At 39.9% G+C, this 17,672-nt stretch overlaps 1 protein-coding gene across 7 annotated transcripts; it reads right to left on the reverse strand.

Moving 5' to 3' along the window:
- Positions 1-1,192: 1,192 nt before the first annotated feature.
- Positions 1,193-15,635, reverse strand: znf318 (zinc finger protein 318). Of its 7 annotated transcripts, none has more exons than XR_003404067.3 (14): positions 15,158-15,616; positions 14,490-14,608; positions 13,507-14,077; positions 11,991-13,341; positions 11,798-11,895; positions 8,537-8,636; positions 8,139-8,431; positions 5,558-5,719; positions 5,316-5,406; positions 4,955-5,073; positions 2,134-4,262; positions 1,933-2,017; positions 1,813-1,840; positions 1,193-1,707 (listed from the first exon to the last, which is right to left on the reverse strand). XR_003404067.3 is itself a non-coding variant. In XM_026937279.3 (12 exons), the coding sequence occupies exons 2-12, from the start codon at positions 15,410-15,412 to the stop codon at positions 2,148-2,150; spliced, it is 5,274 nt and encodes a 1,757-aa protein (XP_026793080.3). In that variant the 5' UTR covers positions 15,413-15,424; positions 15,545-15,635; the 3' UTR covers positions 1,193-2,147. The 7 variants fall into 7 exon arrangements, 3 of the variants coding, with proteins under 3 accessions (XP_026793080.3, XP_026793095.3, XP_026793106.3); XR_008301423.1 differs by having other exon boundaries at positions 2,130-4,262; XR_008301422.1 differs by having other exon boundaries at positions 1,193-1,840; positions 2,130-4,262.
- Between the last annotated feature and the right edge of the window lie 2,037 nt (positions 15,636-17,672).

Consider the following 17,672-nt stretch of genomic DNA (forward strand, 5'->3'; position numbering starts at 1 on the left):
AGGCAGCAAGTGAACAGTCAGTTCTCAAAGTTGACATGTTGGAAGCAAAAAAAAAATGGCTGACTGGGTCAGAGCATCTCCAAAATAGCAGGGTCTTGTGGGGTGTTTCCGGTATACGGTGGTTAGTACCTACCAAAAGTGGTCCAAGGAAGGACAACCGGTGAACCAGCGACAGGGACATGCCCAAGGCTCACTGATGCACATGGGGAGCGAAGGCTAGCCTGTCTGGTCCGATCCCACTGAAGAGCTAATGTAGCACAAACTGCTGAAAGTTAATGGTGCCTATGGTAGAAAGGTGTCAGAACACACAGTGCATCGCAGCTTGCTGTGTATGAGGCTGCGTAGCTGCAGACCAGTCAGAGTGCCCATGCTGACCCCTGTCCACTTGGACTTGGCTTGCAAATTCTGCAGATCTCAATCCGAGCATCTGTGGGATGTGCTGGACAAACAAGTCCGATCCATGGAGGCCCACCTCACAACTTACAGGACTTAAAGGATCTGCTGCTAATGTGTTGGTGCCAGATACCACAGCACACCTTCAGAGGTCTTGTGGAGTCCATGCCTCAACGAGTCAGAGCTGTTTTGGCAGCACTAGGGGGACCTACACAATATTTGGCAGGTGGTTTTACTGTTATGGCTGATCAGTGTGTATATATAAATAAATAATCACAGACCCCTGGGAGCCCCTGGACTCTGCATGGAGAACCACTGAGCTACACAAGATCAAAACAAGGCCCGTGCATCCAATTCAAAAATGCCTGCTCACACTTTCCACCTTCATTTCTCACTCACTCACGCACTTACCTTATGTCCATAAAGCATTCTTGTTCTTTGATGTAAAGGATTTGATTGCAGCAAAACTGAAAGCATTTCACTGCTGAATTGCAGCATCACTGAAACATTTGCAGTTAGGAAATCCAACTATGAAATTAAATTATTTTCAAAAACTTTTCTATAAATCATAAAACACAAAATGTAAAGAATGAGGGAGGATGTTTTATGCAAGTCTTGCAAGTAATATTTAAATAAGTACACGTGTTTGATAAATATTAAAACCGTTTGCATGTATAGACTCCATGCTTAAGCAGTTTTGAGCAAAATTAAAAGTACTGCTTATGCAAGTTTTAACTTATTTTTGTCTGGAATAACTTGCCTTTGTTTACTTTTTTAAAATGAACTGACACAATCCAAATTTCCTAGACTGTTGTAATAAATGATAGCAAATAAGATGTACAGCTATACATTCTAGGGAACAAGGAGACACAACTGAAAAAACAGTTCAAAGCAGTGGACAGAAAAAGCTATACACAGGCACATATACTTACACTGACATGATAAAAAAGAAACATTACTCAAGTACAGCATCTAAAATATATCACAGATATATTTCCACTAATGAGTAGCAATTACTATTAATATCTAGATATGATTAATACACAAAAATGTGGTCACTGAAATTTATTTGAACTAGACCTTATACACCAGAAACTACAGAACAACCAATAGTAATATAGAACAGTGTACAGTATTTCAACTAACAGGGTACAGGACCATAATCTCAAATTTGTATCAGTTCTCACAAGAGCTGTTAAGAGAAAGGCTTATGCTGGACTCAAAAGTACAAATGTATTTCAAGACATTTTTGTCCTTGTAGCGTGAGCTCCACACCAATTCTTTTTCTCTTCTGACCTTGGATCTCTCTGGTTCCTGTATTAAAATATCTTTGATTTACTTAAGTGGAAGGATTAATGGATTTAGACTTGAACTTAAATCACTCTCAAACAGATTATATAAAATGATGGTCTACATTACCTTTCTTTTTTTAAAGGAACTGTATCAGCTGCAAACAAAGCAAGAAAAAGCAGGGAGTTCAAAACCCTGTACTTTTAACAAAAACTGTGCAACATTTTACATATGCTAATGATTCATTACTTGTGGAGAAAATGCTCATTCTTTCAGTGGAATCTCCTTTCCTTCAGAATGAGTGCTTGTCAGTCCATCATTTCACTGGCATTACCTGCCAAAAAGTTTAAGAAGATACATGAAACATCTCAACCAAATAATACAAATAAAAAGTTTTCAGATCAATGTTACTGAAACATTCATAGGTTTCATGCACATCCCTACACCTACTGGATGGAGCTTCTTTACAAAGAGTCAAAACTGAACTCAAATGTGTCCAAGTTCAGTTGCTCTGTAAAAGAACCTGGTGGTGGGGAGAACGAAAGAGTCATTGCCTCTTCAGAGTCCAGAGGATTTTGGTTATCATTTGTTCCCATCATCTCAATGTTCTCCATGATTTCTGAATTGGCTAAACAGTCCAGAGAATCTGCTTCATTCTTGCAATCAACTGTTGCCATTTCCATACTTCCACCATGCTCTTCAGTTTTTGAGTCCACAAGTGGTTCTACTTCAAGATCAAAAGTTGGTGGTTCAGACTGTGCTCCTCTGTCCTCAAATGGCTCCTCACACTTCAAGCTGGAGACCTCAGGTAAGTGTTCAGTGTTTGGATCCTGCTCCTTTGTTGATTCTTTATCTAAAGTGGTCACCAATCTTCCTGAAACAGCTTTAGAGTCTTGTTTACAGCCAATCTTATTGCCAGCACTAGAACCACTGCAGCTAGCCATAGTGCTGCCGCCATAAAAAATGTCAAACAAGTCTTTTGCTTTTGCTGCAGCCAGACTTGTTTTTGGCTTGTCTTTTTTTGAAGAAGAGTAACTACTGAGGGTCTGAATTTGAGGAGGAGGACGGACCATGACTGTTAGTTTGTGTTCCTCCTCAGGTACTCCAGGAGCAGCCACATCAGTCTCAAGAGTAATCATACATTCAGTAGGAGCTTTTACCTCAACAGCCTCCACCTCCTGCACTGTGGATGATGGAGTTGTTACAGTTGAAGTAGTTGGTATGGAGACAGAAGCAGATATAAGACTGGATGAGTTATCACCTGGAATTTCCAATTGCACCTCCTCACCTCCAAATGCCTTCGAGATTAGATCAGTTGACAGAACGTCTTCATTCTCTGCCTGGTTTTTTATCACAGTTTCAGAAGATTTGCTGCTTGCATCCATGGTTGGTACAGCTAAGGGGGGTATGTCAGCAGAAACTGGCTTGTTCTGGAGCCCAACATTGGACTTTCTCAGAATATTAGAAGGAGTGGGCAAATTAGGACGATTTTTAATCTGGTTATAGGCTACCCATTCTTCGGAAGGGGCAATGGCTGTTTTACCTGACAGTTTGATAGCAATACTCTTAGCAGCAGCCACAGACTTGGCAAAAGCATCCTGATCCTCAGTGTCTTTACTTGCTGCTGCAGCTACAACACTCTCCTCATCTTCCTTCATAAATTGTTCTGCAATTTTCTCTGCTTCCTTCTCCAGTGCAGTCTTTTCAGGCTTTTTCCAAGTGAATTTTCCAAAGGCAGGACGTGAAGTGGCCTCCTCGTTCTTTTTGCGAAGTTTTGCAAGCATGGCTGGACTTGGCCCACAAAGAACCTTAGGGAGCTCACTAGGCTTCTCGGGATCAGTCTTAGCATCTTTCAAAGAAGACTTCTCTCTCTCATCTTTGCGGCCTCCTTTTGGGTGTTGCTTTTTATCCTCCCTTTTCCCATATTTGGGCCTCTCTTCCTCCTCCTCATCTTCTTCCTCCCATTTTGATTTTGGCAACCTTGAACACTCTTCCTCCCTGTATTTTGGTCTCCTGTCTTCCTCAGTTTCATGACCATATTTGTATTTCTTGTCATCCTCTTTCCGATACCTAGATTTTTCATCTTCCTTCCTGTACCTATACTTCTCATTATCTTCTCTGTACTTGTACCGATTTTCTTCTTTGTATCTATATTTGTCTTCTTCATACTTGTACCTCTCATCATCCGCTTTCTTCTGTCTGTACCTCTCTTCCTCTTCCTTTCTAAACTTGTTTCTCTCCCCTTCTTCCTTTGTATACCTAGTCCTCTCTTCCTCTTCTCTTCTACATTTGGTCCGCTCAGCCTCCTCTTTCTTACATTTAGGTTTATTCTCTTCCTCTTTGACATGTTTTACTTTTTGTTCCTCTTCCTTGATGTATTTGGGTCTATCCTCTTCTTCATTCTTGCATTTGGGCTTTTTCACTTGATCTTTGCTGGACTTGGAGTTTTTCTGCTCATCCTGGGAGTCATCATCTTCACGCTTTCGTTTGTGCTCAGTCTGCTTTTTTTCGCTCTCCATGCCAGCTTGGCGATCCAGGTTCCTCCTTTGTTCATAAAGAGGGTTCTCGTACATTTGTTTCTGTTGAGAAAATAAGACAAAAATAAGGCAATCAACCTTCCAACAAATATGAAAAACATGCTTTATGGCCACCAAATTCACACTTTAAGAACTGTAGATCTGCAAACTGAACATGTAAAAATATGGTTAATCTAACACATGATCTAATCTTTTTGGCATACAGTTTGGGGTTAAAACCATTTAGAGGCTTGACCTGTTGCACTAAGCATTCTGTACAAGCCTAAAGAACAAGCCAAACTCTTACTGAGAGAAAATTCATTTGTTCAGGCTACTATTTATTCTTATTCCCAAATAGAGTGGAGCTTTAAAATGAATATTTAGTTTGTTTCATTAACACATGCTTATGAGACAGTTTAGTTTCTTAATGAATACTAGTTAATAGTTTGACATTTTCAAAATTACTGAGGATGAATTAATGCAATAACCATTGTGTTGGCTTTAACTGAAATGTACAACACTATACTACACTAGGCTTCTTGTACAGAATATATTATATACATGCAAAAATAATAACAACAATGATTTGCACAAGTATATGTTTACTTGTCTTGATCCCCTCTAGATAGTGTCTGATTCACATTTGCAATAGCTATACCTAGCCACTTCTGCTGCCAAGTGGAAATGTTCAAAGATTTGACACTGAACTATAAGCGCACTCAGGGAAAGGAGGGGAAAAATAATAATTAAAATACCTTATACTTCTCATTGTGTGCATGGCATATAACATGGGCCTCTGCACAAATAGGATCACCAAAAAACTCTTTACACAACTGGCAGAAAAATCCCCTCACAGGTAACACAAATTCAGAGCCTACAGGAGAGAAACACAGTGAGGTTTAAGGCCATAAGGAGACATTAATACAGTGAGGTTTAAGACCATAAGGAGACATTAATAATATTACCCACACAATGTTTGATTGTTGAGAAGAATGCAATAAGAAAATCACATGACAAGTCACACCAATCCTACTCTCACATTTACAGCACTGTATCTAACCTAAGGCACTTAACTACTTTCACTGTAGTTTGCGGGTATGATAGCAAAACTTCTACCTTTTGCTGGTTTAGAAATCAGTTCGCCTGTAGGGTGTTTCTTTTCACGCTCGGAATTTGATGCCCAAGGTCTGACGTAGGGATCTATAGTCTTTAAACAAAAGACAAAATAGATGACTTAACTTATAAAGCAACTTAACAGGTACAGAAGAGCAACAATAAAGAACAGCACATGATTAAATATGAACAAAGACGTTAAATAAAATATACTCGTAATAAAAAGGGAAATAATGGGCATTTACCTTTCTGTGCATTTTGCTGTGCAAGTGTGTGAAAAAATCAAACATGGAACCACTAGTAATGTTGCAGTTTTTGCACCAGTGGTTTCCTGCATCATAGTACTCAAATATCTCAGCTAATGAATCCGATCTGGTGCTGGTTCCTGGCGTCGATGACTTGGTACCCTAGTTTAGGAAGTACAAATTACACGTTAGTAAGAAGCCCAGAAACCCAACTGAAAGGGGAAAAGCAGCAACAGGATTTGAAAATTAAATAAATAAATAAACAAATAAATAAACCCTGATTCCCTATTATTTAAGTTTGACAAAGTAATCTTACCTTTGTAATTTAGGCCATCTGTGCTCCGGCTGAGAGGAACCACTGCTATAGTTTTAAGCTCTAACAACTAAGTCTGTGTGTAGATCATCGATACTCCAGGTCACAAACAAATAGTAAACCTCTAAACTGATGCAGGAAGTCTCTGACAGAATTATTCTAGTATATGAAAAATAATGATGCTGACAAAGCACAAAGCAGTGCTCCTTTGTAGCATCCGATATTATTGAGATCTTGAAGCGATGAGTGACCGTTACAGATTTGCAGCAAATTTTCATCAAATGAACATTGCTGTTTGTGGCAGAGTTAAATACATATCTATAAATATGTTTTCTTTCTTTTATTGTAGCAAAAGGAATAATCTATAAATAAACTACTTTGCTTTTTAAGGAAGATCACTAGAAATATATGCATTTTAAGAGTTTATTATATACAAATTTATTTGTTCACTGCTCTGTATGTACATGTAAATGCAGCAGTTTAGCTCCACCCACACCAAAATGACCTAGGGATACTAGGCTATATAAAGCTTTATCTCCTGATTATTCTTAACAGTAAATGAAGAAAACGTCACTGACATTTATTTTCATAGCAAATAAGCCACTGCTGTAACTTGTTCACACATGCAAGGCATGGATCAGGTAGTGCACGAGTATGCATGTGTGAAAACGGAGTTTGCAGTGACGTATGCTGTGAAAATCATGACACAGATCAGGTAATGGCTGGGCTACAAGAAATGCAAAAGCTTTCTCAACATCCCTAGCTTATTGCTTCCAAGGTTTCAAGTTCACAATAAACCATCCCTGAAATGTGCAATCAAGGCTAATTTTAGCCTTGATTGCCTTTTAGTTTAAAGTAGAGGTGTGCATTGGGTTTAACAAGTATACTGGACCCTTGATTAACAAGCGTACTTGACAAGGTGGGGTGCTTACACGCCACTGTGCGACACATTTACTACATTCATTCTTTCATACACCTTCAGTAACTGCTTTATCCTGGTCAGGGTCACTGTGGTTTAAATGAGTTATTTCTTCATATTTTTGGAAACAAAATCACCCTACAACTCAGAAAATATCTCAAGAGGGTACCAAAAAAAAAAAAGTCCCATGCACACCTCTATCTCAAGGAGTTTAAAGGCAGCCTAATCATAAGTGATGAAGTGATGAGCAGTGCAGAGCAAAGGACAATTTTCAACCATTATTGTCATAATTCTCATTATGATAGAAGTGCATCCTTACTAATTAACAATGATTGGTATTGCATGCATAACTATGCAATTAATTTTCAATTTAGCTGCCTATTTTATATGAACACATTCTGTAGTAATCTGAAAGTCATTCAGCTTTAAATGTAAAAAATTTAGTTATAAAAAAATAATAATAAAAATAAATAAATAAAGGAAAAGTGCCAATACACTCACCAGGATAAAAGAGCAGAAACCTCAACTCCCATACAATGGGTAAATTACCAATTACCAATAACAGTGACAAAACAGCATGTCAACCGATTCTATTATTTTTTTTTAATTCAGTGCAGCCTACCTTTAGTCAAATTTGTAAAAAGAAGTTAATAAAAATAAATAAATAAATAAAAATAATAATAATGAAAATATACTCTTCCTGTCTTATTGGTACCCCACATTTTGTAGTCCTGCTGACTACAATTTGATTTTACTAATGAATGCATGGTCAGAAGATCTGACAATTTTCAAGAGCATGATAAATACCTACCAGTTGATTAGTTGATGTCATATTCAAGGCCAATCTGTCATATTCTATTTATATTCATAAATAACCTATTGTCTCTATTCTTCGCCTGATACTAAAGCTTGCAATAATGTAGAATCTTGTTTTGAATGCTGAAATGGTTAGACCATGCATTCCGATGCCTGAATGCTGGTCAAGGATTCTTATTGTAAAGCTGATCACTCTGTAATGGACAGCCCACGCAATTTGGAAAATAACCCCATGCTTCAGCTACGTTATATAAACCAAACACATTAACACAATTTGGTAGCTGTCTGTGAAAATGCTAGCAACAGGAATTGAATATGAATTATAAAATATGCTCAACTCAAAAGTTTAAATAACTATTCTATTGTGCACTCTAACTAAATCAGGGTTGGATATATCATTAGCTCAGGCATCTGAGATAAGCAGATTTTGTGTCCAGGCTACAAGTTTTTATACGTATAAAAACCATACAGGTTAGGATTTTCCAGTTCCCTTCCTCTCTGGGCTTACCCACTAGCAGCAAAAGTAGATCTACCTGAGCGGTGGATGTGATGGAGGCTGATTTCGATTTCTCTGGGCTTCTGGGTTCTTTAGAGTTGCTATGAGAAGGGGCATGATCATGTTCCCCAGAGCTCCTAAGGTTTTTGTGGTCCAGCCCCAGGATTGTTGCCACCTTCACTAGTTCTTCATACTTCTTCTCTGCTGCCTCATGTTCAGTGCGCAGATCGGATATCTGGGCCATCACATCCTCTTGAAGACGGCCAAGCTCCATAAGTATGGGATCCTTGTGACCATCTTTCTCCCTTCGCTTTTTCCTTAGGAGCTCCCCTATGATACAGAACAATAAAATGCCACTTAACAAACAATTATCATTAAAAAATCCCAACCATCATATTATTTTATTAAATGTGGATCAGTATATGCAAGAAATACCTTGCTGCTTTCGCAGTGTCTCCAATTCTTTTATTAGACTCTCTTTTTTCTTCATTCGGGAATCTCTGTCCTTCATCAGCTTCTCAAGCTCTTCAGTTACCTAGCCATGATACAATAGTATTTAGGCCTTGCCCAGAGGAATGAGCAATTCTCAAAGTGTGTTTAATAGCTTTATTGGCCAACAACTAATTAAACCACTTTTGTAGTTTTGAAGAAAATCACCACTCTTCACCACTAGAGAGTACAGAACAGGGCTGTCAAAAGAGATGACACTGAGGTTTTGTCAGGTCTGGGGCTTTGCTGTGGACCACTTTTGAAATGATCATTCAGGTTACATTTTGTGCTGGCAGGCTGTGAATATTAAATACATGGTTGGTTAAAATCCCCTAAATAACAAAAGCACACAGTATGCCAAAGAACAAGAACCTGGGCAGGTTACTTGGACCTCTGACGTTGTTGTTAAGGAGATCCAGCTCTAAATATGGTCCAAATTGTACAAGGCGAGGAGAAGAAGAAAAGAAAGAGGGCTGTATGACATGGCTGCTTTTATTGCAAATATTACGTTATACGTCACTCTGTGTAAACACTTTGCGTGCAGATGCACATGAAGGTATTCAGGTGATTCTCACTGCCCCTGGCATTTAGGAGGGGTGGAACAGGACCTGAGCGGCAAACATGTATTTAGTTGCTGCTTAACTCTAAAGCCTTGTTCATGGTGATCAAGTTAAAGTCCACAGTAACATTACACTATGTTAGTATGCCGCTGATGTCCTCAAAGAACTGAAACTTCTTTAAGTTGTATTTTACATTTTTTCTATGAATTTCTCAAAATATTGACATCTCATTAAGCTGTACAGATGATAGCTACAGAGTCCTTCTAAAAACTGGTTCAGGTGCAGGGCCTTGAAAAAGTATTTGCCCCATTTTCATTTTGTTTGTTTTTGCACATTTGTCACAGTGAATTATTTCGTATCATCAAACAAAATTTAACAGAAGACAAAGACAACCTGAGTAAATACAAAATACACTTTTTAAATGATCCTTTCATTTATTGAAGTAAAAAAAATTATCCAACATCAAAAGGTCTTGTGTGAAAAAGTGACTCCCCCCTTATTTACTCAACCAAACAATTAACCAAATTTAACTGATACCTGGGTTCGATTACACTAGACACACCCAGGCCTGATTACTGCCTGCCCTGTTGCCATTTCTAAGACTCTGGAACTCGGCAAACCACAGCGAGAGCCGTTACCTCTAGAAGAAAGATACTTAAAACAGTGGTGAATCTACCCTTAAGTGGTTGAATCACCAAAATACTCCAAGAGCACCTCAACTCAGCCAAGAAGTCAAAAAAAGAACCTGGATGAACAGCTAAGGAACTGCAGGCCTCGCTTGCCTCAGATAAAGTCAGAGTTCATGAGTCTACCATTAGAGAGATTGGGAAAAGCACAGCTAACTAAGAGGAATATGAAGACTTGTTCTATGGACTGATGAGTTGAAAGTGGGAAATTTGAGAAGACATGGATCCTGTTACATGTGGCATAAAGTTAACACAGTGTTCCTCAATAAGAACATCATACTGATCGTCAGACATGGTGGTGTTAGTGTGATGGTGTGGGAAAGCTTTGCTGCTTCAGGGTCTGGGTGACTTGCCATAATTGACAGAACCATGAATTCTGATCTCTACCAGAAAATACTGAAGGAGAATATCCGGTCATCAATCTGTGATCTGATGCTCAAGCACTACTGGGTTATGCAGCAAGACAAAAACCAAATCACAAGAGCAAGTCCACCTCTGAATGGCCCAAAAGAAAAAAAAAATTGAGGTTTAAGGGTGGCCTAGTCAAAGTCCTGACTTGAACTCCATTGACATGCTGTGGTAGGCTAATTCATGCTCAAAAGCCCTCAAATGTGGGTGAATTAAAGCAATTCTGCAAAGAACAGTGAACCAAAATTCATCCACAGCGATGTGAAAGACGCATCGCTAGTTAACGGAAGTGTTTGGTTGCAGCTGTTGCTGCTAAAGATGGCACAAACAGTTATACATTTTAAAAGGCCTTTTTCACATGGGTGATACAGGTGTTGAATAATTAATGACATGATCATTTAAAAACTGTTCTGTTTGCTCATATTTTTCTTGTTTTATATTACATTTTCTATGAGGATCTGAAACCACGCAATGTAACAAATATGCAAAAATATAAGTTACGAGAGGGGCAAATACTTTTTCACAGCATTGTATGTTGATAACAGTGTTACATACATTTTGTGTTTCCTACATAGATCCGACTGACAGGAGTTTTAAGCTCACAGCTGGAAATGTATTTGTTGCATGCTTTCCAACTATCTGACGTTACAGCTTTTACAGCAATGCTGTCAAAAAAGTTATTAATTTGAGTTGTTATTATATTATTGTTATGTTGCAAAGATTCTAAAATGGTCTCATATCGTTACATATATTGTTATATAAGTATTATAAAGTATTAGCAGAGCTTATCTCAAGAATACTAAGAACTATACGCATGAGAGGAGACCCCACATGGCCAATATGCATCGTTAAAAAGGCTATACAGATTTAATTAAATCCAATGTATGCAAAACTTCCAAGCCACAAGGAAAATTTAACCTGTGCTTGAAGCAGGGCAACCTAACCTACACTTAGCAAAGAAAAAAGGAAGAGACACAGAAGGACATGGTATGATCAAGTCTGGCCTTGAATATGTTTGCCACAAACATGCCTGCTGCTTCCATGACCACAAGCAAAACAAAGGACATGGAAATTAGAGTTTCTCTATGGGCAGTGGCATAAGCTACTATGTGATATTTGGAGCAATCGCAAAGAGAGGAAGGTCTCTAAACAAAAGACAATGTGCTTGGGAGTTCCGTGTGGAAGCTTGCAAACACTGTGGTGTACAAACTGAAACCATGGTTCTTGCTCAAAAGATGTCTTCCAAAACGTCTTTCCCATTAATAATATACTGCTTGACATGCCCTGGCTAAGTGTTGGTTGAAGATAAGAGAGAGCAAAATCTTGTCCAAAAATAAAATATTAAGTTTGCACTAAAAACAATAAGTATACTAAATGACAATCTACATAAAAGTCAATTTGCCAGGTCAATTAAAGACAGATCTCCAGATTTAGATTACTGTTTACGTAATAGCCTAAACAAGGCTTGCGGTAGAATTCACACTAGACTGACATTTTCTGTATAAGGAAAGCTTTCACAACAATGCCGTCCAATAAATAATTCCTGTATTTACCTTCTGCTTTTGTTTGGCATTATTCTTTTCTTCAATTACCCTCCTCTGGTTTCCACTGCATGCAATTGTCATGCTCTGTAACGGGTCTACCTTTGAGCCTGTGGGAATAAATAAAATATTCAATGTCTTAAAACCCTAAAAATGCAGGTTTACATTTAACTACTTAAAATGAAATAACCACAAAGCTGTTCACCTTTTTTATCTATCCCTTGAGCTTCATTTGCCCCTGTATTGATTACTTTCAGGAAGGGTCGATCTATGGCAGGGGAACTGTAGTCATCCATGGGAGTTTGTGGCAGCATCGGCATACTAGGGGGCGGGTACATGGGCCAGCCTTGGGGCATATATGGCATGTAGTTCCCATAAGGATCATAGCCAGGGGGAGGGTAGTTGGGAGGCATAAGTCCACGTGTGTGTGGCTGTGGATAGGGAGGCATCTGATGGGCAGAGGGAGCTGGGAAATTATTTGTTCCAGGATTCACAACTTCAGGAGGCGGGGGACCTGTGTTAGTCCACAGGTTCTCTTCAGCTTTAGTGCCAGGCCGAACCTCCCTCTGACTCTGACTATCAGATCGCGATGAATGTCTTTCAAGAGGAACAGACTTCTTCCTGCCATGACTTGAGGTGTGCTCATAGCTGCTGCTCCGACTGCGACTGCTTCTTCTGCTGCAGCTGCTTCCCCTGCTGGTACTCCTACTCCTGCTATTGCTACTGGAACTCCTGCTGTGGCTCCTGCGTCTCTGGTCAGACTGGTGTCTTTTGACAGATGACTTCCCAGGATTCTTACCTTGGAGGCGTTCTTGCGTCCTGGCAGCCATCTTGCTGATCTCAGCTACACCCAGGTCAAGGCCAATAGTCTTGAGGAGGTCTTGTATCTTCTCGTATTCCTCCACTTCTGCCCTAACTTGAGCATCATGAGACTCAGTTACTGGTGGGTTACTCTGAGGTTCCTCATCAAGATGCTGCACAGGTAATGCGGAAGAATAGTGCTTATCCCAATATTTGTTCTGTTTAGTTATTTGACTTTCATCTTCTTCAGGATGTCCATGACTGTAAGAATGTCCATATTCTTTCCTATGTGGCTCATGTACTACTCCAGTCTTTGGTTCATGATACAGCGCATCAGGTCCAGTTTTCGCATAGACATCCAGTAAGCTACATTGTCCAGATTTAGGCATTTCTTTTGCTGGAAATTTGTCTTCCTCTTCTTCATCCCCGTATAGGAACTTCTCTTCATCTTCAATATCTACAAAGCTTTTCTTTTTGTCTGGTGGTTGGGCTACTGCCTCTGCCATCACACTGAGAAGCTGGGTGAGGTCTGAATTCTCTTGGCTGCTACTTTCATGAGGGAGAGGGAACCCATGCCCACTCTCTTTGGTAGGCTGTAGTTTGCTTATGAGCTCTTCAAGTGCACTGGCATTAGAATTTCGAGCCAACACTGATGTCAGTAAGTCTGGGTCCATGTTTTTAGTCACTGCACATAATAACTGTTCCGCATCCTTTGACAGACCACTGCCTGAATTCCCTTGTGGAGAGTCAGTACTCTAAAACCATTGGATAACAGTTTAATTAGAAATGAAACAAAAGAATTATCTAAAACAGACTCCCAGCTATGACAAATGGAAAAAAAATGTGTTTATTTAAATAATCTGCAAATGACTTGTTACAATTTCAGTAAAATCATCCCCATCTCATCACATCGTACCTACCTGTCCGATCATGGGAGAATCAGTTTCAGAGGAGTCAACTCTCTTTTTCAAGATGGATTTAGTGGGCATCGTCAGCATGTCCTCCAGTTCTTTACGTCGACGTGCCCTCTCAAGCTCTCTAAAATCTTCCTTATCTCCCTTGCTGTTTCTGCTGCTGCTGCTACAGCTACTGCTGCTGCTGCCACTGCGGCTCCGACTCCTTCCCCTGGTCCGACTTCTTACCCTGCTGCGGCTCCTTCCCCTGCTCCGACTCCTCCCCCTGCTGCGGCTCCTCCCCCTGCTCCGGCTCCTGCTGCGCGGTCTACTCTTGCTCCTCGCCCTGCTCCTCGCTCTACTCCTTCCCCTGCTCCGGGTCCTACTCCTACTCCTGCTGCGTGGTCTGCTACGTCCTCGGCTCAGTGCCCTGCTGCGGCTCACTGCACGACTACGGCTCCTGCTGCGAGGACGACTTCTGCTATGAATTCTGTCTGGGCTGCGGCTCCAGCCCCTGTTCCTACAACGACTATGACTGCGCCTTCTTAAACTACGCTCATCATGGCCCTCGTAGCTTGACCGGTGTGGAGAATAATCTCTGTGAGGGGAAAAAAAAACAAACACAATTAGGCTGCTCATTCAACTGTTTAAGGTTTCTGACTTCCAAGCCAATGGTGCTTGACATGTTTACCAAAGAGTTATGGAAAAAGCTTGAGCTATCAGGCATGTGGGCACTTATATTTTCAAGGCTGTGCTGGGAATCAGTGCAAACACACATAAAATACTGTTTGAATCCCACACTACTTATTCTCTGGCTGTTGAGTGGGTAATATCAGGTGACCAATTTCAGGAGAAACAGGGGGGTGGGGGTGGAGGATTGTATATGTTTGACTGTTCCTGCTTTTCCTGCTTTAGGGCTCATCTAAAATTGATCCAGATGTGCTACAAAACTGAATTCTACCTCTCTTCTAAATAAATAAATAAATAAATAAATAAATAAATAGATTTACCTGGCATAGGGAATCTCTGCTCCTGCGCTCTGGGATAAACCTGTCAACTCGTTACCCACAGTTATAACAAGACTATGGTCAGTGGGGAGACCACCATGTGGGGGTGAAGGGGTATATCTCTGTAAGAAAGTAAGGATGCAAATTAACAGTATATTTTTTTACCCCCAAAATGATCTGTAAACAGTAAGACTGCATATCAATTACCTCAAATAGTATTTATACAAGCAATGCATGCTACAAATGTTTTCTCTGACATGCTTGTTTACCAGCCCAGGCTACAACACAGGTTCCCAGCACTGGTTGTGGAATACCCCCTGTCCTACACGTTTTAGTGTCTTCTCTGCTCCAGTACACCCACTTCAGCTCAGGAAGGGCTGATGATTTGCTGATTAGTTGAATCGTGTGTGTTAGGAGAAGCGAAAATATTAAAATGTGCAGGGCAGGGGGTGCTCCATGACCAGTGGACCAGAACCTGCGATCTACGAAAACTGCACATACAGCCATACATACGTAACCACAGTATGTCACTTATGTGATACCACTTTATTCTCTAGTATACAGTTTGGGACGCAGCCCAAGATGAATTAGTCTATATGTATCACGTCATCACGCAGGTAACCCAGTGCTACTTAACGGTCAAGCTGAGTGTAGTAATCTAGTCAGCCTACATGGCCGTAGTCTCTAGGGGGAGGCCCATCGCCTCTGAAATCTTCCGCCGACCCTCTTCCTGGTGATGAATAGCGCCTCCTCGGATGCTCCGGGTGTCGACGGTAGCCATGCGGATAGCCATTGCTGCCTCGCGCGTGCTCATTACGGTACGGAGCGCTAGGAAACGAACTGGCAGGAGGCGGGCCGCGGGGAGCAAAGCCGCGAGACGCTGCAGGAGGATACGCTCCTCGGTGCGGCCTAGGGCCTCGGTACATGGCGCCAGTCGCCTGTTGGAGTAGAAAGCCGTTTCAGATCCAGTGGCCTCTGTTTACCTATCTAAAGCGTATTATTTTTGCACACAAAGCATTCCAAATTCAAATTACTACTCAAACTCAGTAGGTACATACATCAACGCTCGCAACCAAACCGTGTTTAAACTACTTCCTGCACCGCCATTCGACTATCTAAACAGGAAGTGACGTACAGTTAGTCTCTACCAATCATATTTTTTCTATGGATTCTCTGTTAATGTTTACTGAGCTGTGTGCAGTGGATACAGTTTGAGTGCAAAAAACTGTGGATTTACGATTTGAAAAAAGAAAAAAAGTTTTTACTAATCGTGTAGGTGCAGATTGGCAGCTAATCAGATCCCCTCAGGACAGATTTATCTTAAGAACATATTCCAAAACCATTCAATATTTGACACATTATTTACATTGGTACGTTCAAATTTTGGCTACTTATTGCATTTTTTTTAATTTCTGAACTTTCCACTAATAGAACATATTTTATTAAAACTTTAATTGTCATTAGATTCAAGTTGACATTATTTATAGGCCTACTTACTTGAGTTATTGAGGGTTAAATTAAACCCATTCAAATAAAGTGAACAGTCAAATAGATTAAGAACTACAAGAATTCAATTATATATATATATATATATATATATATATATATATATATATATATATATATATATATATATATATATATATATATATATATATATATATATATATATATATATATATATATACAGTTGAGGACAAAATTATTAGCCCCCCTACAAAATAGTCATTGTTTTAAAAGTATTTCAAAAGTGCTTTTAACCAGAGCAAAAAAAAATTAACACAGCTTTTTTAGACATCCTAGTTTTATTTTGGATGCTTACATTATTTTATATTCCACACAGAAATGAAAATATTACACAAAACACAAAAACTACCAGAGTCAAAATTATTAGCCCCCCACATTCTAATAGTCAATTGTGTATCCTTTTTGCTGGATAACTGCCTGCAGTCGTTTGGTGTAATCGTCAACAAGTCTCTGACACTTCATTTGAGGAAACCTGGCCCATTCTTCTTTGGCGAATCTCTCAAGTTCCTCCAGATTCGATGGTTTTCTGGCATGGACATTTTTCTTTAGGTCACCCCACATATTTTCTATTGCATTTAAGTCAGGGCTTTGTGCAGGCCATTCTATGACATTCACCTTGTTCGTCTGGAGATAGTTCTTCACCAAGAGAGATGTATGTTTAGGATCGTTGTCATGTTGGAAGATGAAGCGACAACTCAGACCTAGTTTCACTGCTGACTGCTTAAGGTTTTCTTTCAAAATATCCACATATTTTTCTTTATTCATGATCCCTTCCACCTTGACAAGATTTCCAGTTCCAGATGCACTGAAGCATCCCCACAGCATAATACTCCCACCACCGTGTTTCACTGTGGGGACGGTGTTCTTTGGGTTGAATGCCTCTCCCTTTTTTCTCCAAACGTAAGCAGTGTCTCTGTGACCAAAGAGCTCTAGTCTAGTCTCATCAGACCATAAGACATGCTTCCAGTATGAATAATCTTTCTCCAGGTTGTCCTGAGCATACTTAAGTCTGGCTTGAAGGTGTCTTTTCTTCAAAAGTGGAGTTTTTCTTGGTCTGCAACCTCGCAGTTCATTCCTGTGCAGAGCTCTAGTGATGGGCTTCTTAGAGACTATGATTCCTGATGTGGCCAAGTCATTCGCCAGTGTCTTGGCAGTTGTTCTGGGGTCTTTAGACACATCTCTCACTAGTTTTCTTTCCAGTGTCTTTGAAATCTTTCGCTTCCTACCTCTGCCAGGCTTGTTCTGCACTGTGTGGCTTTCTTTGAATTTCCGGATTATACCTCTCACTCCGGTTCTTGAGACTTGGAAACGCTTGGATAGCTTTGTATATACTTCTCCTGTTTTATGTGCATCATTAATTCTTTGTCTCAAGTCCAAACTGATTTCCTTTGTTTTTGGCATGTTGCTTTCTCAAATGACAGCTCAGTGACCCATACTGAGGCTTTTATACCTTAATTTAACTTAATTATTGAGTGAGATCACCTGTTTCACCTGATCACCTTTACGCACATCACCTGTGAAGGTAAAGGACTTAATAAATGGTCATTTCTTATAGGGGGCTAATAATAATGTCCCTGGTCATTTTAGCTTTTTCTTACATAACAATGTTTTGGTGTGCAAATATAAATATTTTGGTCCTTCTAACGAAAAATAGTATGT

The sequence above is a fragment of the Pangasianodon hypophthalmus genome, chromosome 3 (genome assembly GCF_027358585.1).
Source record: "Pangasianodon hypophthalmus isolate fPanHyp1 chromosome 3, fPanHyp1.pri, whole genome shotgun sequence".
Taxonomy (NCBI): domain Eukaryota; kingdom Metazoa; phylum Chordata; class Actinopteri; order Siluriformes; family Pangasiidae; genus Pangasianodon; species Pangasianodon hypophthalmus.